The sequence below is a fragment of the Tamandua tetradactyla genome, chromosome 8, assembly GCF_023851605.1.
Source record: "Tamandua tetradactyla isolate mTamTet1 chromosome 8, mTamTet1.pri, whole genome shotgun sequence".
NCBI classification, from domain to species: domain Eukaryota; kingdom Metazoa; phylum Chordata; class Mammalia; order Pilosa; family Myrmecophagidae; genus Tamandua; species Tamandua tetradactyla.
The window spans coordinates 60,572,968-60,597,332 of NC_135334.1; the positions used below are offsets into that span (position 1 = coordinate 60,572,968).

A 24,365-nucleotide genomic window follows, 5' to 3' on the forward strand; every position below is an offset into this window, starting at 1 on the left:
CCTTTCTCTATACCATCTGTGAATGGCACTGGCTGAGAACATGAAGATGTGGGAAGTATTCTGGGCATGCCAAGATTAAGAATGCTAATGGCCTCAGACAGCTGCATCCTCTTGCAGCTTAGCTCAGAGGGCAAACCCACGAAGACCAGGTAGCTTGCCTCCAGCCAGAGGTGATTGAACAGGGTGTGTGTTTCACCCAAAGGATGCCAATCCACAGGTTAGCCAATGACCGATAATGTCTTATTACTCAAAAAAAAGTAAGCTAGATCTATCAAATTCTCTCTTAAGGATTTTTAAATTGAAAAGCAGGCAAATTGTCAGTGAATGTTAAAGCCAATAGGTTATGACATAAAAGAGGACAAGGGTTATGTGCTAGTTGATGTTACTAGGAAGAAGAGAGTAAGAGCAAGCAATAACTATGAGGTAGAGTGTATCTCATTTAGAAATTAGCAGTTAAAGAATGGAGAAATAGATGCAAAGAAAAAAGGTATTGTCTTGATGGGACAGCTTTAGAGTAAAGATCCTGCTTATTAGGTCCCAGTCTTCCTGACCTCTGACTGTTCCAGCTTTTTCTGGGTTTTCATGCACATGTGCCATAATACCTGAAGTAGGAGCATTCAAGAGTCTCTGTTCCTTGAAATCAAAGGATATACTTAAAATAAAATATTTGCTCAATGAACTGAGAGACCATGCTTGAGTAATTCACCACTACGTACCTTATACCTCTCTCTGGGTCTAACACATAGTAGGCCTTTGGTTAATAATTGTGAAATGATTCATACATGAATGAGCAGTCAAAATGATTGAACTTCTTTCATTGCATTTAGCGTGAGGAACACTAATTTCCATGGCTTCTTATCACCTATGGATATTAGAGTAATATTCAGGACCTAACTACCTTTTCAATTTTGTCTCCTACTGAAATCTGCACTAAACTCCCTAAATGGGAATGTTTTCACATTTTTCTTTAATTTCATCCATTCTATTACCAGTTTCTAGAAAACCCTCTTTTATACTGCCCTAACTCTGTTCTAGAATCTCTACTTCCCACCTAGTTTTCTTGCACATCTCTTCAGTTCAGTCTCTCCCAAATGGTAGGAAATTCAGGTACATTTACCTCCACTGTCTCCACAGCCCCATATGCAATTTTGTATTCTATTTACTCAACATTATAGCATAAAACATGTCCTATACCATTAACATTTTTCATGATTATTAACTTTAATAGCTAAGCAACAAACCATCATATGGATTTTTCTTGTGTTCTAGTCCCTTGTCCCCTTTCGGAATGTTCCTTTTTGTTTTTGTTCTTTTTTGCTCTTATATCAAATCACAATGACTTTCTTTCAGTAAAAACTTTTGTGCACCTTTTTTATTTTCTCCTTAGGATAGCACACTAGAGGTAGAATTGCTGAACCAAGGACAGGATTATTTCTAAAACTGCTGAAATGTATTGCCAGATTGCTTTCTTGAAATGTTAGAAGACAGGTTTATACTCCATATCACCAGCAATATGCGTGCCTATCTCATTATATCACAACTAAATTGTGATTTATTGATTTTAAGATTCTTTGTTATTTTTAAACAGGTGGGGGGCATATCATTTAATTTGTATTTTCGTGAGGTTAAACATTTAAAACATTATATGCATGGTTCTATTTGTTATTTGTATTTCCTCTTTAGTGATTGGATGTTAATAGCTTTTGTCAATTTTCTGTTGAAAGTTTATCATTTTTGTTAGAGTTGTATGAATGCCTTAAAAATATCGATAATATATTTGAGTGGATGCTTTCACCAGCTTGTTACTTGTTTATAACGTTTTACTTCCATGGTTTTAAATTTTTATCTAGTCACAACTTTTATCTTTTATGTGACTCCTTCCATTTAGTTTATGCTTAAAAAAATTATTTTCCATCAAGATGTTAGATAACTATTAAACTTTTTTCCCCAAGATTTACATTTTGTCTTAGTTAGTTAAAAAGAAAAAGAACAAAACTGTTAAAACTAAATTTACAAAAATGTAAGAGGTTAAACACTGTGATAGGACCTACTGAATCTTACTCAAATCATTCAAATTCATTCCTTGGTCTGACTATGACACTGACCCTGTGCATCTCAGATAATATCTGTTCAGAATCTCTCAGAATTTCACAAAAACACTACCCTGGCTGGACACACTCACCTGATACCAAGGGATAGTGATACCTATCCTCTTTGGAAATATACTGTTACAGTCACTTTTGTCAGGGCCATTGGTTTTCAAATTGTTATTCTAATAAAGCACTCCATAACCCACGTATAACCCACCGTCATGAGAGTGCTCAATTTTGTTGAAATCTAAAATACTCATTTGAGAAAGTAAAGCATGTTAATAATTCAGAACTTTAAACTACTTTAAATAATGCAGCGCTTACTCTGCCCTTTTTCTCCTTGATATACATAGTAAACTACAACTGGAAGTGATATTTATATGGAGAAAACATTGAATCAACTTTGATTTCTATTTTTAAAAAGCAAATATTTTCAGATTATGGTACATAGATTGTTATTAATAACAAATTACTTATGACCCAACAATTGGATATGACACCACAGCTGTGAACCTTAAGGGAAAAGCAAATTATTCTGAAAGTGCAGACTCAAGTTTGGGTTAGATTTGGAGCTGATGTACTGTTAGCAACAATGAAAATAATTGAGGGGGTCAGAGAAATTGGACATTAATCTCCAGGGCTGCGATAGAGGTTCAATTACCTTTTCAGTGTCAGGAGCAAAAGGTGCAATTTTGTGGTGCATGTTGTGATACTAAAACCACTGATTGTTACTTCCTTTGTTCAATGCTCTTATGGAGAATTCACATGATATAAGAGTGTTAATGTTCGAATTGCCCGATTCTGAATGAGTAGGTAAAAAGTAGGTTTTTTTGAACTTGCAAAGTGGAGCAGCATTCCAAAGGCTATGCATCCCTGTGAGTCTGAGTGGCAGACAGCTATTATCATAACATTGACAGCCAGTTTGGTGAGCTCAAGTTCTGAGTTAAGTGCTTTACGTGCACTTTCCCTAGTTCTCAAGGCCACCTTCAGGTTTATGTTATTGTCCCCACTTTGCAGATGAGGATGCTGAGGCTTAGAGAGGTTAAGTAATATCAGAAGATCATACAAGGTAGAATTTGGAAGAGCCAGAATCCAAACCTAAGTCTGCTTTTTTGCACTCATGATACTGCTTAGTAATAATTTGTCTCTATATGATTATAGGTATGCTGCTTAGTGATAATTTGTCGCTATATGATTTTACAGTTTGTGACTTTGCTGATATACAGAGAAGTTTCACAGTTATTATTATTATTACAGTTCTATAAATGAGGAAGCTAAATTTTGAAGAAGTTAAGCCAGTGTGGTACAAATAGGCACCTACTTCAAAGACCCAGAGAAAGACCTATGGAGACCATTCGGAAGGTGCTTAGAATTAGGATATGAAAGGGCCATTACAAATCCTGTAGACCAACCCTTCTAGCAGCTTTCACAAAACAGTGCTTTAAGGGCCTTACAACATCTTCACTAAGTGATTGACACATTTCTCCTTAAAGTTCAAATTAACAGAAGGCCGTGTCTTCCAAATTATTGATAGTTATAATATCATTTCGTATGTTGAGCCAAAGAATTCACAGCCTGGTGCTAACCTATATTTTATTTCCCAACTAATTGTAGGACTTCCCAAAATTCTGCCTTTAATACCTATTAGCACAGACCTGGAATTCTATCCTCTTATGCTTACTTCTCCAAATTCTTGGCCTAAAAAAACAATGTGCTATTTATGAAGAGGGACACGAAAGCACTCTTTTAAGGTTAAAAGCCCTTTCCCCTAGCTTATGCCAGGCAATTTGCTAGTGCTTAGGCACGAATCCTTTGTATCCCAGCTACTATCATAAATAATGCCCAGTTCTATGGCCTGCTAATGTATGGCATAGGATTGGATGTGCCCTTCCAATTAGGGCAGCCATTGAAGGTGACAGAGGATGGGGGCCTGAGAATTTGAATGGTTTATGTTAGGCTAACCCCCCTATGATATAACTGACCCTTAGCGAAATTCCAGGAAACTACCTGTACTTATAACTTCCAGGAGGCCCCTTGCAAAACAAAACCTGCTCTGCTCATGCAGCAGTCCCATGACTGTCCTTCCATCTGCCCTCCTGCAATAGCTACCTTTATCCAACCCCTGCCTTCTGATAGTTATGGCCCTAGCAGCTACAGGCTTGAGATAACTTCCTGCTTAGCCTGCCAATTTCTCGCTCCCAGGCTAGACAATGAAAATTTTCCCTACCCCCACCAACCGTACTATATAAGCTGCACCCTTCCCCTGCTCAGGGCTGTCCCATCTTAGGCTTCAGCCTGCCTGTTCATAGCTTCACAATAAAGCTCCTTTGAGTTTGGTCTTTCGCCTCCCTCCTGGTTGAAAAACCTATCAGTTTACACACTTATCTCTTTTCACCATGACATGCGCTAAAGACATACACATATGTGTATGATTGTATGACATACACATACAATCCATATCCCTCTTACTGGAATTTTAGCCTCTTCCTTTTAGTTCTGGCTCAGGAAGAGCATATAAAAAATACTGATTGGGAGGTGCAATGGTGGCTCAGTGGCAGAATTATTGCCTGCGGTACCAGAGACCCAGGTTTGAATCCTGGTGCCTGCCCATGGCAGGGGGAAGAAAGTACTGATCACTTTTTTTGGACACAGCTTTTTTCCTTTCAATGACTGCTTCATTCATACCTTCCTGCATTCAGGAAAGCAATAAAGAAGCAAAGATAAATGCGATTTGGCCCTGGTCCTCTAGGAGCTAATATTTAGAAAAGGAATATCCCTGAGAACCAAATGGGACAATACAATGGCATGGGCACTGCCTGTAACAACAGCCCAAGGACTTTGAGGGCAGTGCCTTTGGGAAGTCAGTGAAGATTCTCTAATGTATGTGTCACTCTTGCTGTGACCTCCAAGAGAAGGGAGCCATATTTTTTTGACCTTGTATCTTTAGGTGCTACACAGATGAAGAGTACTTACTGTCACAGTCTGTAATTGGTCTCAGAGATTGGGATTCCCCAGAGGTCCAAGTTAAATCCCCCATATTTGAGTGGCATAGTGTAAATGAGGTGATCAGAAACTGATAGTAAAAAGAAACAGTAAAAGCAAAAAGTTCCTGTTTTGTTTCCATTCTATTGATTGCAAGCCAGAGAGGTTTGATCTATGTTCAAGTAAGGAGGCAGAATAGGAGATAGGTGTTGATTTTCGATATACAATTGATGTCATATAGAAACCATCAGGAACATTCAATAATGCAAGGCCTAATAGACCCCTTAAAGAATGAACCCAGACTGTTATTCTAGATTCAAGGAGACCCTAGACACACTTAAGCAACAAAAATTGGTAGAGTTTTACTCTAGTGCTCAATAATTAGTATGCACAGTTACTACCAACATGTCTGCATATTTCCTTTATGCTGCCAGCTGACAATTCTTTTTTCTGTCCTTTTATTAACATTCTGTAGGGGAATTCAATTGGCCCAGTCCATTTATTTGGACCATATCATACAGGCTCAGATACCCAAACCTGGACCAACAGTCCAATCAGCTTTGGCTAGAGAGGAGACTAACTTAGATTGGAGTCAAGTGGCAGAAATGGGGAGCGGCATTTGTAGGCAGGGTGGTTTCTTAGAATAAGGGTGTGGATAAAGACTGCTTCCCTCCCCCAGCACATCCACATCATGGATTAGCAATTGCAAATGCCAAGGAAGCAGAACAAACAGCAAGTGCTAATGGAGTTCAGAGGAAATTGAGATCATCCAAAGGCCAGGGTGTGCTAATTATACGCTATAAGAATCTATAATTATAAACCCATAGATATGCAAATAAAGGCTGTGGGCTCTGCAGATGGAACTATAAAGCCATTTATCTCTGGCCCCTGATAAGTGGACAACAAGATAAATGATTTGTTTATAGGTTCACTTAGAGTTACACTAATATATCTAATATATCTAACTGCCCCTCCCCCACCTTCCCAGGACATCCACAAAATGAATAGAGCCTGTACATACCTAGGATTAATTTTCACATTCATTAACTTCTGACCGAGGCCAAACAGAAGGTTTATAAAAGGATAAACAGGCCCTTGCTGAGAGTCATTTCCCCACGGCACTTACTCACTAACTCAATGGAAAGTGATAGTGACATCTTTCTTGTCACCCAGATTCCAATGACAGTTCATAAATTGACATTGCTTGTCCATCTAGTAGAGCAGTTATAGAGAATATAACTGAATTAAGTACTAAGGATGCTGACTGCCAGCAGTAGGCCTTCTGGACCTCAGAACTGGTTAAGTGTTTGAGTAGCGCTGTGCTGTGGGGTGACTCTCACAGATCTGTAGGTAGGTGTTGATGAAGCCCATCTCTCTGAGCATGGATAAAGAGCCACAGTTGCTAGCTAACAATGTCTGGATTCTTCTTCTGTATTATCTGTGAGAATTGGTGATGGTCTAAAAAAATTTAAACCTGGTTAGGAGATCCAGAATAATTCATGACATCTTGTAAGACAAGAGATCTTTTTCTCTCTTATTGGAGAATGGTAGAAAAATATCCGTTCATTCACAGAAAGACGTTGTCAAGTACCTATTATGTGCTATTCCCTATATTCAGACTGCAGCTTGTGAGGTACTTACTGTATATACTACTATGGCCTATATGCATAATAGCATTACAGAATCCTAGGACTGTAATGAAGCTAGTAGAAAGTCATCTTCAAATGCAAACCCAATTGTAAGGAGATTCTCACTGATGTTTTTATTTTAACTGTTTGGTTGCAAGAGGACTTTGTCAATAGCACAAGAAGGCTCTGCGCAGTTTGTCAAGTGTTTTATTATATATTGGTGTTTTTTTGTCTACCAATCTATCTAAGATATCAAATATTTTCACAATCAAGAAAAGAGACTGGATTTTATGTATCTACTCTTTAATTAGTGACTGTACAAAATAGTAAGAAAGGAAATAATACGTGAATAAAAGCAAACAAATAAGAATGGAAGGAAACCCAAATGGTATATACAAATGAGCCTACAGGATCTATTTCTGCATTGAGAAGACTCTGAGTTAGTCAGGTGATTGATTCACTGTGAAAACCATACTCGTGGTGACTGGGGTCAAACACATAAGTGCCTCTTTCTGGAATCCAAGACACTTAAGTCTGGCCCAAACACCAAATTTACCAAACACATTGTATTGGCTAGTTAAATCTGCCAGCATACAATATCCCAGAAACAGAAAGCCTTTTAAAAAGGGAATTTATTAAGTTATAAGTTTACAGCTCTAGGGCCATAAAAATGTCCAAATTAAGGCATCCAGGGAAAAATGACTTAACTCAAGAAAGGCTGATGGGTCCAGAACACCTCTCTCAGCTGAGAAGGCACATGGCTTGTTGGGCTGGTCCTTTAACTTCTGATTTCCCCAGGAGCATTTTCCTTCTGCATCTCCAAATGCTTGAGTCTCTTGTTGGCTCTGAAGCAACTCCAAAATGTTTCCCTTTTAAAAGACTCCAGCAAACTAATCAAGACCTATCTTGTATGGTGGAGTCATATCTCCATCTAATTAGAAAGCCGCACCCACAATTGGTGTGTCACATCTCCATGGAAACAATCCAACCAAAGTTTCCACCCCACAATATTGAATCAGAATTGAAAGAAACATGGCTGCCTCCACAAGATTGGATCAGAAAAAAAGAAACTGGTTTTTCTGAGGTATATAACATCTTCAGCTCATACACACATAAATGAGGAAATAGTATTACTTCCATAAAATCATCCCAAAAGAGTGTAGGTAAAAGTTTTAAGAGTTAAGCGCTAGACATACTACAGGGGCTCATACTTATTTCTTGTCTTGAACTTATTATTAGTGTTCAGAGAATAAAATATTTTCCTCTTAATTCAATTGAGTAGCATAAAAATGGATTTTTTTTTTTTTGGAAATGTATATTAGCCAGCTTTGACTCTAAAAATGTGTCTCAAAATATGCTCCCAAAGTAAAGAACCTTAGGAAAATTGACAATAACATTTTCTTGGGCTGTGGAGTCAATATCAGACTGAAAAGATTGAATCAACCTTCCTAAGCAGAAAGTACAATGTTACTAAAATGACATCACTGTAACTGAGAGGTTAGGATTTAAGAGAGATTATGTTTACCAGATTACTATATAACTATTCCTTTTTACTTTCTCATTTATTAGGGTAGGCAGAGGGAAATACCTGAAATCTTTACACTGTAATTCAACTGCCTTGATCTCTGATAATGGCTGTATAGCCTTCATCTTGTGGCCTTGTGATTTGTAAAACCCTTGTAACTAACCTTGTACTTGTACCTATTTATCCAGTTTTTCAACTTGGAGTCTTGTGATCGCTCAAGATAGCCATTAATGTTTATTAAGGAAGTGTCTTGGGTCAGCCCAAAATGAATGCACCTCAAGTCCAAACTTACCTTGATAAGGGAAATTGAATCTAACCAAAATGGGTCTATCTGACGTGTGCAGTAGCTTAGACTTCAACCTATATATATATATATATATATATATATATATATATATATATAAAATTAGTCATCTATACCTCATTATAATGCTAAAAAACATGCCCATTCATCATATTAAGACCTTCATTCTCTTACATATGTTCTGTGACTAAGCATGTAATCAGTCTGCACATGCTCAATAATTAAATCACTTCTAATTATATTGTTGCGTGAAACCAAGAACAAGGATCTGCAAGAGCTGCCAGGAACCTTACGCAGAAACGGAACAAACTGGGATCCAGGCTCTGAAGTTTCAGGAAGTAGATTTTATTAGTCTTTGGCCATAAGGCTGAGTAGCCTCTGAAAGTCTGAGCCCCAAACAGGGGCTAACACAAGATTTTTATAGACAAGATGGCTCATTAGAGGTAGGATGTTCCAAATATGGCAACTGGCAATGTGTGAAGGAGATGATTGGCTGTGTTCCAGTGATCAAACCCAGTAGGATCATGAAGCTGAGTTTACAGAAGCAGATAAGCAGTTATGGGGGAGAGGGATCCTACAGACGCCTCTTACCTTTGCTTACATGCACTTTCAACTGTCCTGGAGGCTGGGAGGCTTTCCAAAGAGGAAGGAGCTTGAGTCAACAAGGAGGGGTGAGGGGCCTGCTTACTGCTGGGGGGATGCTACTTGCCACAGTATCTTCTGGGGCCATTGTGCTCTTCATCCTAAAACCTACCCAACTTTTTACCTAATAAAACTGTCAGAATTACTGCAGTTTGAGGAGACAGATTTTGGGGTCTAATTTCCTGTTTTGTGCTTAGCAATAAGTTTTTTCTCTCTTTGAAACCCCAGCATCTCAGGAATTGGTCATTTTAGTGCATTAAGCAAAAGAATCTACCATCTTTGTCTGGTAATATCACCATGAAAATGTTTTGTGACCTTAAAAAAGTTGTTCCTGTCTTATGCCCTATGCTAGCAGATTAAATCAGCTTCCATTATATGTGTAAATATGCTGCAAGTTCTCCAAATAGTCACAGGCTTTCTAAATGATATAGTGGAAGAGTAACATTTTTTATATTTTTCAGTATATTCAGGAGGTATAGATTGGAACACAATTAAACACATTGACACCTTAAAATAGGTTCTATTTGTAGTTATTTCCTTACGCTAGATTTTCAATCTTAGATTTAATGGGAGTATAGCTGTGAATATTGTCTTGTTTATGTAATAGGTTAAAAAAATGACATTGGCTTTAAAAGATAGGTATATACTTTTCTTCCAGGTAAAAAGTTCCAGAGGTAGGTAGTCCAGATGTGATGATGCTACTGGACAAAGGCATTGGATTCTTGTGCCTTATGTATTCAAATGACCAATTCCTGAGACATTGTGGTTTCTTTCTTTTTTTTTTTTTAAGCATAACAAACAAACATGAACATTCTTACCATATGATCATTCTATTCTTGGTATATAATCAGTAACTCACAATATCATCACATAATTGTGTATTCATCACCATGATCATTTCTTAGAACACTTGCATCAAATTCAGAAAAAGAAATAAAAAGAAAGAAGAAAAAACTCATACATACCATACACTTTACCCGTCCCTCTCATTGACTGCTCGTATTTCCATCTACCCAATATATTTTAGCCTTTGTTTTCCCTATTTTTTTCTATAACCCTTACCACTCCCTTTCATTGATCATTAGCATTTCAATCTACTAAATTTAACATTTCCCCCATTATTTATTTATTTTTAATCCATATATTTTACTCATCTGTCTATAAAGTAGAGAAAAGGAGCATCAGACACAAGGTTTTCACAATCACAGAGTCACACTGTAAAAGTTATATCATTATACAATCATCTTCAAGAAACATGACTACTGGAACACAGCTCTACATTTTTAGGCAGTTCCCTCCAGCTTCTCGAATATACTTTAACTAAAAAGGGGATATCTATATAATGTGTAAAAATAACCTCCAGGATAACCTCTTGATTCTGTTTGAAATCTCTCAGCCATTGACACTTTGTCTCATTTCTCTCTTCCCCCTTTTGGTCGAGAAGGTATTCTTGATCCCTTGATGCCGAGTCTCAGCTCATTCTAGGATTTCTGTCCCACATTATCAGGAAGGTTTACACCCTGGGAGTTATGTCCCACTTGGCGGGGGGCGGGGGCAGTGAGTTTGATTGTCATGTTGTCTGAGAGAGAGAGGCCCTTTATCATTTTGAGGATGTTCCCTTCTATTCCTAGCCTTTGAAGTGCTTTCAGCAAGGAAGGATGTTGAATTTTGTCAAATCCCTTCTCAGCATCAATCGAGATGATCATGTGGTTTTTCTGCTTTGATTTGTTGATATGGTGTATTACATTAATTGATTTTCTTATGCTGAAACATTCTTGCATACCTGGGATGAATCCTACTTGGTCATGGTGTATAATTCTTTTAATGTGATGCTGGATTTGATTTGCAAGAATTTTGTTGAGGATTTTTGCATCTATATTCATTAGAGAGATTGGTCTGTAATTTTCTTTTCTTGTAGTATCTTTATATGGCTTTGGTAGGAGGGTGATGTTGATTTCATAGAATGAGTTCAGTACCCTTCCCTCCTCTTCATTGTTTTTTGAAGAGTTTAAGCGTGATTGGTACTAATTCTTTCTCAAATGTTTGATAGAATTCACATGTGAAGCCATTTGGGTCCTGGACTTTTCTTTTTTGGGAGTTTCTTAATGACTAATTCAATTTCTTTACTTGCGGTTGGTTTGTTGAGGTCATCTATATCTTCTCGAATCAATGTTGGTTGTTAATGCCTTTCTAGGAAGTTGTCCATTTCATCTACATTGTTGAGTTTATTAGCATAAGGTTGTTCATAGTATCCTCTCATTACCTCCTTTATTTCTGCGGGGTCAGTGATTTTATCTCCTCTTCCATTTCTGATTTTATTTATTTGCATCCTTTCTCTTCTTCTTTTTGTCAACCTCACTAAGGTCCATCAATCTTATTGATTTTCTCATAGAACCAACTTCTGGTTTTGTTGATTTTCTCAATTGTTTTCATTTTCTCAATTTCATTTATTTCTTCTCTAATCTTCATTACTTTTTTTCCTTTTGCTTGCTTTTGGGTTAGTTTGCTGTTCTTTATCTAGTTCTTCCAAGTGGACAGTTAATTCCTTGATTTTTGCTCTTTCTACATTTTTGATATAGACATTTAGGGCAATAAATTTCCCTCCTAGCACTACCTTTGCTGCATCCCATAAATTTTGATATGTGTATTTTCATTTTCATTTGCCTCGAGATATTTACTGATTTCTCCTGTAATTTCCTCCTTGGCCCACTAGTTGTTTAAGAGTGTGTTGTTGAGCCTCCAGTATTTGTGAATTTTCTGGCACTTTGCCTATTATTGATTTCCAGCTTCATTCCTTTATGATCTGAGAAAGTGTTTGTATGATTTCAATCTTTTTTAATTTATTGAGACTTGCTTTGTGATCCAGCGTATGATCTATCCTTGAGAATGATCCATGAGCACTTAAGAAAAAGATGTATCCTGCTGTTGTGGAGGTGTAATGTTCTATAAATGTCTGTAAATCTAGGTCATTTGTTGTATTATTCAAATTCTCTGTTTCTTTATTGATCCTCTGTCTAGATGTTCTGTCCATTGATGAGAGTGGGCAATTGAAATCTCCAACTCTTATGGTTGATGTGTCTATTTCTCTTTTCAGTGTTTACCTCTTGTATTTTTGAGCACTCTGACTGACTCAGTGCATAAATATTTATGATTGCTATGTATTCTTGATGAATTGTTCCTTTTATTAATACATAGTGTCCTTCTTTGTCACTTTTAATTGTTTTACGTTTGAAGTCTAATTTGTTGGATATTAGTATAGCTACTCCTGCTCTTCTCTGATTGTTGTTTGCATGAAATATCTTTACCCAACCTTTCACTTTCAAACTGAGTTTATCCTTGGGTCTAAGATGCATCTCCTATAGACAGCATGTAGATGAGCACTGTTTTTTTAATCCATTCTGCCAGTCTTTGTCTTTTGATTGGGAAGTTTAATCCATTAACATTTAGTGTTATTACTGCATGGGTAGTACTTTCTTCTACCATTTTGCCTTTTGGCTTTTATATGTCATATCTCATTTTTCTTCTTTTTACCTTTACTGATAGTCTTCCTTTCTACACTCTTCTCCACACCTCTCTCTCTCTCTCCCTCCTGTCTTTTCCTGTGTCTCTAGTGCTCCCTTTAGTATTTCTGGCAGAGCTGGTCTCTTGGCCACAAATTCTCTCAGAGAGTTTTTTTGCCAGAAAGTGTTTTAATTTCCCCCTCGTTTTTGAAGGGCAATTTTGCTGGATACAGACTTCTTGGTTGTCAGTTTTTCTCTTTTATTGTATTAAATATATCAGCCCCTGTCTTCTTGCCTCCATGGTTTCTGCTGAGAAATCTACACATAGTCTTATTGGGTTTCCCTTGCCTGTGATGGATTGCTTTTCTCTTGCTGCTTTCAAGATTGTCTCTTTCTCTTTGACATCTGACATTCTGATTAGTAAGTGTCTTGGAGTATGTCCATTTGGATGTATTCTCTTTGGGGTACGCTGCACTTCTTGGATCTGTAATTTTAAGTCTTTCATAAGAGTTGGGAAATTTTCAGTGATAATTTCTTCCATTAGTTTTTCTCCTCCTTTTCCCTTCTCTTCTTCTGGGACACCCACAACATGTGTATTCATGTACTTCATGTTGTCATTCAATTCCCTGTGTCCCTGCTCATATTCTTCCATTCTTTTCCCTATATTTTCTTTTGCTTGTCAAGTTTACAGATTTCCCATCCTCTAATTCACTAATCCCATTGTCTGCCTCTTGAAATCTAACATTGTAGGTTTTCATTGTTTTTTATTTTTAATCTCTTCTACTGTGCCTTTCATTCCCATAAGTTCTGTGATTTTATTTCAGTCTTTCAATTTCTTCTTTTTGTTCATTCCTTGCCTTTTTTATATCCTCCCTCAATTCATTGATTTGATTTTTGATGAGGTTTTCCATGTCTGTTCAAGCAGTCTGAATTAATTGTTTCATCTCCTGTATCTCATTTGAATTGTTGTTTGTTTCTTTGACTGGGGCATGTCTTCAATTTTCCTAGTGTGATTTGTTATTTTTTGCTGGCATCTAAGCACTTAATTTCCTTAATTAGTTTATTCTGGAGATTGTTTTCACTTTTTTTTTCCTTGGATTTTCTTGCTGGATGACTTTGTTGTCTATCTGTTCTTTGACATTCAGTTCAGCTTATTTTAGTCCTCTAGCTTAGGTTTTGTTTAACAGCTCAGAATTTTTCAGCTCTTGTTTTCTTGTTTCTTCCCCTGCCTATGTGGTGCCTTTGTTTTTTTTTCCCCCTGAGGAGGGTATATAATACTTAGGTATTATAGACCCCAGATTTTCCCAGACCAAACTGGCATTCTCTCAGGAGGAAAGAGTCAGTTTTCCCTGAGGGTCAGACCCAGCAGGTTGAAAGACATTCCTATGAAGCCTCTGGACTCTGTGTTTTTCCTATCCTGCCCGGTATGTGGTGCTTGTCTGCCTGCAGGTCCCACTAGCATGAAGTGATGTGGTACATTTAACTTCAGTGGACTGTCCCTGCTGGGGCATGTTTGAGACAGAGGAGAGGATGTAGGCTGGCTTTAATTGCTTCAATTTTCTAGACCCTGGGGTCTAAATTCCTTGAAGGAGTGGTTTCACCTGAGCTGGGCCTCACCCCTATCTTGGAGAAGGCAAAGCCCTCAGATAAACTCTCAAACAAGCTTAATTCTGCCCATGCCTCGGCAGTTGGAGCCTGAGAAGCCCCGCAGTTGTATCCAAAGAGCAGTCAGGCCATAGAAACACAACCACAAAAAAGAAAATAAATCCTTTTCAGAGCAGGCCCTGTTTGGGTTTGCCAATCAAGAGCTTAAGTTGTATGTTGCTCTGTGTATCTCCAGGTCCTATGTGCTCCCTCCTTTTTTTCTCTCTCTCTCTTTTACCCTCAGCCCTGCCCCTCTGTGCCTAGGCAAAAATCAGCAACCTTGGCTTTTACTCTAGGTTCAGCTGAGCTGGGGGCCTATTTTTTAGTAGTCAGAATTTGTTAATTAATTCCACAATTGGAGCTTGGTTGTGTTCCACCCCTGCTGCTAGTAAAGTGTCTTTCCTTTACCCTCTGGGAAGCAGCCTGTGGGAGAGGGGCACCAGCTGCAGCAGCTTGGGGAATTCATGGTTCTGGGTGGGATCGCAGCCGGTCCAGCTTGTTCAAACTAGGGTACACTGTGTGTCTGGTCACTGCTGTGGCTCCAGCAGTTGTTCTGTACTGTTCCTGGCTATTTACTATAGCTGCTGTGGAGGATGAAGTAAATCCCACATCTCACTAGTCACCATCTTGGCTCTCATTTGACACCATGTTTTCAAAGAGTAGAAGCTTATTGCTAGTTGGGAGTCAGGAGGTCAGATGGCCTATCAGCCCAAAATCCATCTCCCTGAGTTTAGGGGGCTCAAAGTTTTTATGGATTCTCACAAGGGGAGATGAAGTCATTATAATTTCAAATAATTAAGTCTGAGTAGGAAGCTTTGGAGATAGAGTTATCATTTCAATAGGAAAAATATAAGCTGAAAAGGGGGGAGGTATAATTATCATTTCAATGGCAGAGTCTAGCTGATACAATTTACAAATGCAAAGATGGTAGAGCTAGTTAATGTCTGAATCAAATTCTTCATTAGCATTAGTGAGCCCTTGTCCTTACAAGTTACTTTAAGAAAAAGACCAGGATAAAGGGAGTAGCAGCTCTCACAATAAAAAAGACACAAGATAAGGGCTTTACCATCATTATCAGAAATCAGTGCAGCTAGATTACAGTTCAGAGATCTCAGATATTTTCCTCTGTCTACTTTAATATACCAGAAAGTAAAAAGGAATATCTTTGTATGATTTGGTAATCATAATTATCCCTAAAATCCTAACCTCTTGATTACAATGATATGTGAAGAAACACCATAAGTGACACAAGCTACACCTTTATGTTCCACTGTCCTTAGTGTTTGTTTCTATCTTCAAGTTCGCTTCATAGTCCAGGATGAACTCCGAAGCTCCAGACATCATATCTGGGTTCCAGATCAACAGAGGGAGGAAGTAGGAAAGAATAAAATTTTAGTGGTCCCAGCAAAATCAGCCTTCCTTTAAGCAGCCATTCTGCTTAAATCTCACTGGTATGAACTTACATATATTTCCATGTTTAGCTACAAAGAGGCTGAGAAATAAAGTCTTTATTACAGTTAAAATGACCAGTGGAAAACTGGGTTTCTATTAATAAGAAAGAAGCAATGATTAGATATTTGGGAAGCAATCCAGCTGTTTCTGGCACAGAGGAAGTATTTCAGGAAGAGTGGAAATATCAGCGGATAATATCAGATCCTCTTGTGAGAATCTGCTTAGAATAATTTCCATAGAGTTAATCCATGCCATTTCTTTTCTTACTTTATGAATCTTTCTGCAGCACCTTAATACAGAAGCCTTTCCAAGCTGAATTTGTAGTAGGCAACCACATTTTAAGTGCAAGAAGGCTGTGATCTCTCATAGCCAGTTTTCTTTCTCAGACCAGCATTATAAACCTTTCTGTCTCTAAGACCCTAGAAATGTATGTATTTCTTCATAAATTTGAATGTATCAACAAGGAAAAAACAGACTGATAAAAAATCAAGACATAATACAAATATTTTTTAAGGTATATTTCAGTGGCTAATTGAAAGCGTTTGTCCTCTCACATCATATCACACAAAGTAAACTAATAAAAACTGGTAAACACTCAGGAATGACTTTGCTGCTAACCTTTTTTTAAGGACTGGTATTTACCATCATGTATGTGCATGTGTATAATTGATAAAGAGAAATTTTCAAACTCCTTAGGTTTTCTAATAATAGAGCATGGTCTTAGCTGAGAATATAAATCAGTATACCTAATGTAAGAAAAAATTTATCTATCTTATTTAAGAAACCTTAAATTCTTCCTGTAAATATTACTATATTAGCCACTGTTATAGAACAAAGTCCATTTTAAAGTACCTCAAGTTTACTACTGAGATATTTATTCTGCAGGAGAAAATTGGCCTCTGTATTTCTTCCACGCACTCCTCAGCTCCTCCACTGTGAACAGATCAAGGCATCTCTTTCTGCATGATGGGAAGCTTTGTATTAGGGAAGAATCCTGTTCTCTAGGTAGTATGTCTAGGCCATAACTGGTCCATTGGAATATTTTAAATAAGGAAACTTTGTTTTTGATGTTCTGCTTATCATCTTTCCTCTCTGCTTTCCTTCCTCAATCAGATCAAAAAGATTCCATTGTTGGTAGCTGGAGCTACAGAAACAAATAAGACACAGACAGGGTCCTCACTGAGCTCTCCACCTACAATTCCTGTACCTCTACTCAGGCGTGTAGCCATTATTACCACTCCTGTGGTCTCACACTCCCAGGGCATGAGGTTTGTTTCCCCTGGAGATGGCCTCCTGGGCATTGCCCTTTGTCCTGATCTCTTCCTTACCTTCCCAAGCGAACCTACCCTCCTGGGGTCCATGACCCAGACTGCCAGAGAGTGCTTCCATTTCAATTCAAAGCTTTCAGTTCTTATCTTAAAGGGAAGATGTTGATAGTAAATTCAGACTATGTGTTAAAAAAATAGGGGATAGGTTTTTAAAATATTTTTAATTGCCAAGGATTCTGTAACATATCAATCTTTGTCCAAAAATTAAATGTAAAATGTATTTGAGCCTACTGCATATTTGTAATTAAAAATGATAATAGTATTGCTATTTTAGGTAGCGTGCTAGTATCCCTAGATTAATTTATTTAATAAAATTTTGCTAAATTGTTACTATCCTCTTCAAAAAAACACTGTAAAATCTATTGTTGGGTATAACTTCTGAGTAAATATATGGAGAAGCCAAACAGATCATGTAACCTATTATATTCCTAAGTAAGGCTGGCCTCCTACACCTACATCTCTCCCCAAATTGAAATATAAATGTGGGAATTTGCACTCATTTATCCATTCATATATGCATTAAACAAATATTTATGGAATTTGTGCTGTATGCTGAACTCAGTCTTAAGTGTTAAACAAAATAAATGGAGTTTCTGTTCTCATGAAATGTATTATGATGCAGTGATGTTGACAAATAATAAATTAAACAAAAAAATGAAAATAAAGATCATTTCATGCAAAGAAAAGTGTTATGATATACGAGTAGGATGCTGTGAAAAGTTACAGGATATCCTGGCCAAGGTCAGGGAAGGTCTCTGAAGAACTAACATTTAAAGTGTGACTAAAGTTTAAGAAGAAGCTTGTTAGAAAATCCCAAATTTGTCATTCCAGACTGTATTATCCAAATAGGGATGGCACTTTTAGGTTGATCATGACTCTGTTGAGTTATCTGGTATACCCATTTTAGTCGTTCCAAATGTCACAGTACTAATTTCTAACCAAAGATCCTGTTTCCTAAAAAGACTCTTAACTCAGGCCTAATAAAGCCCAAGGCATCAGTTTGGATTTTTCTTTTGCATATGGTGACATGCTACTAGTTGCATCATTGTTCAAAATGTATGCTAACCATGCATGTCTTTCTCTTCCTCTTGTATCACCAGGCCTCCGGAACCTGTTTACAGCACTGTGAACAAACTGTGTGATAAGCCTGCTTCTCCCAGGCACTATTCCCCTGTTGAGTGTGACAAAAGCTTCCTTCTCTCAGCTCCCTACCCCCACTACCACCTAGGCCTGCTCCCTGACTCTGAGATGACCAGGTACTGCATGTGCTTCCTCAGTTCATCTTCTCAAATTGCATGTGCTTTCACAAGGATGAATGGGTAGAATCCACCTCTGCTCACTTCTCTTTCACTCGACATCTTCCTCAAGATGGAGAGGTATTCTACTCCTTTGGTGTAATGGGAGAAATTAAGAATGTTGCCTTTTTATTTCTGGAATGTGATCTCAGAGCTTCCAGACATGATCACATGATACTGCAAATATTCTTAGTTCCCATACATTTTCATAAGATATTAATGTAACTAACACCACTTTTCCTCATATAGAAGGATAAAAGTGAACATTTACTATGTACTTTTTGAAATACTATTTAATGCACTTTCTGCTCCAGGCATAACATAATAGGTACCATTATTACAATTTAATAGATGAGACAAGTTAAGCAATTTGTCTAAATCTATAGAACTAGTTCTTTGCAACCACAAAGAATATAACCTTAACTTTACATTGTTATTGTACTAGGTATTTACATCCATTTTCATATATAATTATTTCAATTTTATAGAAGAAAACAGATGCTCAAAGGGCCTTTCTTGCAGTATGACACTTCTAATGTAGAGTCCAGATTTGACTTGACAATATTTTAAATGTAAACAAATCATTCTAGGTCTAAAGACTGGATATAATTCTACAATGATATTCTAAAGCATGTGTATAGTAAATAGTAAAACTCTGTCTGCACATAGTTGCCAGAGACAGAAGAATAGAAAAGTAAGGAAAATAGAATGCGCTCTTCTGTGAGAGACTTCCAATTCAGTCTAAATAAAAATATTCAAATAGTAATGTTCTTAAACACCATGGGGTGCTCATATAGTTACATTTCAGATTGGATATCTTACTATCTCTTCATAGTATTGTTAAGGTTGAGAATATATAGATTTTATAAAGATCCAAAATGAAATTGGATATATCAGGATGTTCTTTATATAACATCGTCTCTGTTTTTAGATATTCTAAAAGATGTGTTTGCAAATCAATCACTGCCCTCTCTATGAAAAGTAAATAAATTTTATGTTATATTTAACATGTCTGGAAATAAATAAGAAAGCACATTTTGGCTCTTTAATCAGCTGAGATATTTTCACTAATTTGCATTGATTAAGCCTCATCGCATTTTAGAGGATTCTAAAATTTTTAACAAATCATTAAAAGAACTATTTCCTGTAACAGAGAACTATACAATTTTGAGCTAAAAAAGCAAAGTCATCTTACCCATTAGGAAGCGAGAATGTGCACATGCCTATAATCACTATTCTCCAGTAAACATCTATAATCAGCTATATAAGGGCATCTATCATTTATTGGGTTCTTCTGTGCCAGGCATTTTGTTAAGCACTTTTTATGAATTATGTCTCTTAAACGTCACAATCACTAAGAAGTACATGTTATCGTTATCTTCATTTTACAAATAAGGAACTCTAGGCTTGAGGAGTTAAAGGACTGGCCCAAGGTCATCTGCTAGTGTTTGGCAGACCTGGGATTCAAACCCAGGTGACCCCCAAGTTGGAGACCATTATTAGGACTTGTGTAGGCATAAGTATGATGGTGGAGACATCTTTGCTCCCTGGAAAAAGTCTCCACCCATTTCTCTTTTTATCTCCTTTCTCTATTTTTATCCAGCCTTCTCACCTTTCTCCCTCTGGCCCAGTGTCACAAAATCTTTTTGAAAAAAATATTCTTTTTTTCAATAAACATAAAAGTTACATTGGTGTCCTTCTACCTCACAGGATATCTTGATGAATCCCTCTCTAAACACTCACCAGTAAGTACATGATAGAATCTACCTTCTGGATATGCCATCACATAATATTCTTTTAGTTTCTATAACTTTTTTTTTTATAAAGACCATAGTTTTTTGTGTGTTTTTTTCATGATTTCAAATTAAAAATTGCATTATATTGTTAACTATGTCTTTTTCACATTACACACACTTATCAATTCTGATTTGTACCAGTTCCCACCTACCCCCAGCTCACTGGAGATTCTATTTTCTATTTATTCTAATTTCTTTCCCTCCCCCTTATTTCTTTCCTTTTTCCAATTATGCATTATTCATCATTCAAGAAAAAAATTTTGATACATACTCATTTTAATATCCTTTTCACTTGTAGACTGATACTGAATTTTTTATTCCCCCACCTCATTTCTGCTCTTCCTCCAGGCTTCTCCAACTCAGTGTATAGTACATATATTTACTCCATTGCTCAAGCCAAAAATTTAGGAGTCATTCTTAACACCTTGTTCTCCCTCACAACAATTCAGTCCAAGCCCCTTTCTTCTTTCACCTATAATGGCCTCCTATTTATCTCACTACTGCGGCTATTGTCTGCCTGGCTTTCCTCAATGCAAAGTGATCTGTTGATAACACACATCAGATCTTATCTCTCTCCTTTTGCATTAGGATAAATGCTAAGTCATTAACCTAGCATCCAGGCTCTGCATGATCTAACCCCTGCCTACCTCTTAAACATCATCTCATTTCTCTCTTCTCTTTGCTGAGCACACTGTCATTTACTTTGGCCTCCTTATTTACAAGATCTCAAGCGCTTTACATATGCTTTTCCTTCAATCTGAAGAGCTCTTTTTAAGCTTTGCCTAGTGAACTTCTGGTCATCCTAGAACTAAGCTTAAATGGCACTTCCTCAGAGGAGCCCCCTGAAAATGAAAATCAGTTCCTCTATTCTATTCTCTCTTTTTTTTCCATAAAACTCGGACAATTTATAATTGTACTTTTATATATGATTTTTAACTAAATGCCGGTTTCACACTCTACAATGTTAAATCAGTGAGTGGAATTACATATGTTTTATGCACTGTTATATTTCTAACACTTAGCACAGTGGCTGGCACAGCAAGGACCTGGAAATATTGAGTGAATAAATAAACACAGAAGCAAGTTCTATAGACGACCAGACTTATACCTGTTTCAGGAACATGTCATGGCTCAAAATGTGCTTTCCCCAGTTTTTAGTTAGGTACATAAAGCAACTCCATAATGAATCCATGCATGGACACAACTAACAATAGACCAGAGCTCATTTTGAATATTGTACTCTCACTTTAAATTGTCTTGGTGGTTATGGTCCATATTATAGAATCATTAGGTAACTGTCAATTCGTCATGAAGTCAGAGTTATTAATTTCAGAGATTATTCACTTCCTCTCCAATGGAAAATGTCTCTCTGAGTAGATGTTTTTGAAATGAAGCACACAATGCAGGGGAAAAAAATTCAAGGAATCTGGGTTCCATTTATGACACCATCACTGCTTTTCCCAACATTACACTGAATAATTTGTAGAATCTCAGAGGTAGATGAGATCTCTGATAGATAGACAAACCCTTATCCAAATCCAGTAGTGATGAGGAACCAATCTACTATCTTAATGGGTCAGTGTCTTAGCTCCATATTTGGGAATCTGAAAAGGATATTTTTAGATATCCTGGATTGAACATATCCATTGATTCATTCAACCAAGATTTATCAAGCCCAGACAAACTGCAAGATATTGCACTAGGACAACTTTTTAAAGTTATTAGATGAAAAAACTGACAAAAATGTTGAAGAAATGCCCAATCTTTAAAATGTCATATGTAGTGATATGTTTTTCAGTGTGTTTTGCAGTTTCTTATAGTCTATTTCAGAAGCATGCATGCACATTATTATTACTAATTGCCTCAGATTAGTATAAGAGCTAGCTTTGTGAAAGTTACCATGTGATACCATACTCACATATATACCAGTTTAATTTTTAATCAGTATTCAGAAGAATGGAAGCAAATCAGTAAAAACCATAAGGGGGTCATTTATCCGTATTCTGTGGATTTCAGTGGAGTTAACCAGGTTTTTAGTTCTTTGAATTGATAGTAGATACTCAGGAATAAATTAATTGTATACACAATTCTGTAATGTTATCTAATAAAAAAAAAGACCTATATAAATTTTCCTTAGGAAAGCACTTTAAATTACTTGGCAAAGTGCCACCTCTCAATGCTTTGGATTATGTTTAGAATAATTGATTTTCAGACCTTGAGAAATCAAGAAATGGAAGAACTTGAAATTAAATTAAAATTTGGAGTTCTATGAAAAACAAATAGGATTGCTGTAGGGTTCTGCTTATCCAGTACATATCTTTTTCTTTAAACAAAATGTAGTTTTTGATGTTATAATTGGTTTTTCTACATTGGATGAAGGTATGTGCTTCAACTTCTGAATTTCCTAAGGCTAAGAAAATAGTATTATTGGTTGTTTTCTCAACATGTATACCATGTTTTCATTTATTCTTGTACATAAATGATCCTGATTATTGTTATTTTGCAATTGATAAATGGAGGCTGAATTTAACCAGATAAAGGCTAATTGAAGCACGCGGGCAGATTTTGGATTGAAAATGGACTCTAGAACATTATATGATCACAAAATGTGGTCTGCATTCTTTGAAGTGTATATATTCATGAGACTTTTACAAGGTGCCAGGTATTACCCTGGATGCTGGGGATTCAAAGATGACTAAGATATGATCCTTCTTGTTAAGTGAGTCACCAACATGTAAGGAATCACCATACTCTGTGATATATATAAGCTAAACTGCCTCAGTTTCTTCAATGTGCTCTATCTCTAGGTAACTAAAATCAGACTAGCACAAGAGATGGTAATAAAAGCAAGCACAATCGTAAACTGTCCCTTCTTCCCTTCTGCAGAGGTGTGAGCAAACACACAGGAATGTCCCCCACCCATACCTTGTTTTACCAATTTCTAATCATTTATAAGAAGCATTATCTACGGGAAACTAAACTTCACTTTCTAATAGACCATCTGCTAATCTAGCTTCAAAGTATTCTCTGCAGAACTCAGAGAATCCCCATCTATGGTTCACTTCCATTGTAGAAATCATAAGCTAGCAAGCTCAAGGCATTCCTAGTTTAGGAACTTATAGCCAGCCCTTTATTTCACCAGACCTCAGCCATATACCAAAATTATGGTGGTCTGTCTTTGATTAAATATGGGGAAAGGAAGTTTTCTCTCCTTACAAGATAATAATGCATTTATCTGGACCTTTAATGTTTTAAATGTCCCAAAATCTGTAAAATGAAAATCAAGACACAATTTCCGACATAATACCAGTGTTATAGACGTATATATGAGGCCCTAAAAGTGAACAGAGGAGGAATCACCTAGTTCTGCCTCTGATTTCCTGGAGTGCAGCACCAAACCAGGAACGAGGCTGCAAGCCTCCAGGAATGTTATTCGGAAACAGAACGAACCATGATTGAGGCTCCAAAGTTTCAGAAAGTAGATTTTATTAGTCTATGGCCATAGGGCTGAGCTGAGTAGCCTATGAAAGTCTGAGCCCGAACAGGGGCTGACACAAGATTTTTATAGACAAAGTGGTTTGTTAGAGGTAGGGTGTTCCTAATATGGCAACACGCAATGTCAGAAGGAGATGATTGGCTGCGTGCCAGTGATCAGACCCAGAAGGATTGCAAACCTGAGTTTACAGAGGTGGATGAGTGGTTACGGGGGAGGAGGCTCCTACAGAAGCTTCTAATCTTTGCTTATGTGTGCTTTCAACTGTCCTTGGGGGCTGAGAGGCTTTCCAAAGAGGGAGTAGCTTGAGTCAACAAGGAGCCTGCTTGCTGCCAGGGGCCTGCGTGCTATGTTCCCCCCTCTGATGCTTACCCCACCAGTGGGCAACAGCATCACCTATATCTCATCCTCTTCTTGTTGTAGGTGTTGGCATTTCCAGATGACCAGGGCCTGAGCTGTTGTTTTTCTTTCTACTTTAATAGAAAGGCTTTAATAGAGTGCCATAAACTGTCAACCAGGACTGGTAGGAGGCATTCAGGAAAAAAAAGAGGAAAAAGAAGAGGGAAAGGCACCCTAACACAGCCCTTTTCTTTAGCTGCCCTTTTTCATGTGGTTAAGGGAAAAATGGGAAACAAATTTTGGCTGTTGTGGTTGGGAAGTTGCTATGTGGCCAGGTTTTTGTCTGC

At 37.2% G+C, this 24,365-nt stretch overlaps 1 protein-coding gene across 12 annotated transcripts in view; it reads left to right on the plus strand.

The window, feature by feature from the left end:
* DLG2 (discs large MAGUK scaffold protein 2) overlaps nucleotides 1-24,365 on the plus strand; it is a 2,206,106-nt gene that overhangs the window by 1,719,100 nt on the left and 462,641 nt on the right. For 10 of the 12 annotated variants that reach the window (XR_013156681.1, XR_013156683.1, XR_013156682.1 and 7 more), the window contains one exon: nucleotides 18,196-18,351. The exons of the other annotated variants lie outside the window; for them this stretch is intronic. Coding sequence is in view for 7 of the 10 variants with exons in the window: in XM_077113416.1 (XP_076969531.1) it covers nucleotides 18,196-18,351 (156 nt within the window). In the remaining 3 variants the exon portion in view is untranslated. The remainder of the gene's footprint in view (nucleotides 1-18,195; nucleotides 18,352-24,365) is intronic. 12 annotated transcript variants of the gene reach the window in all.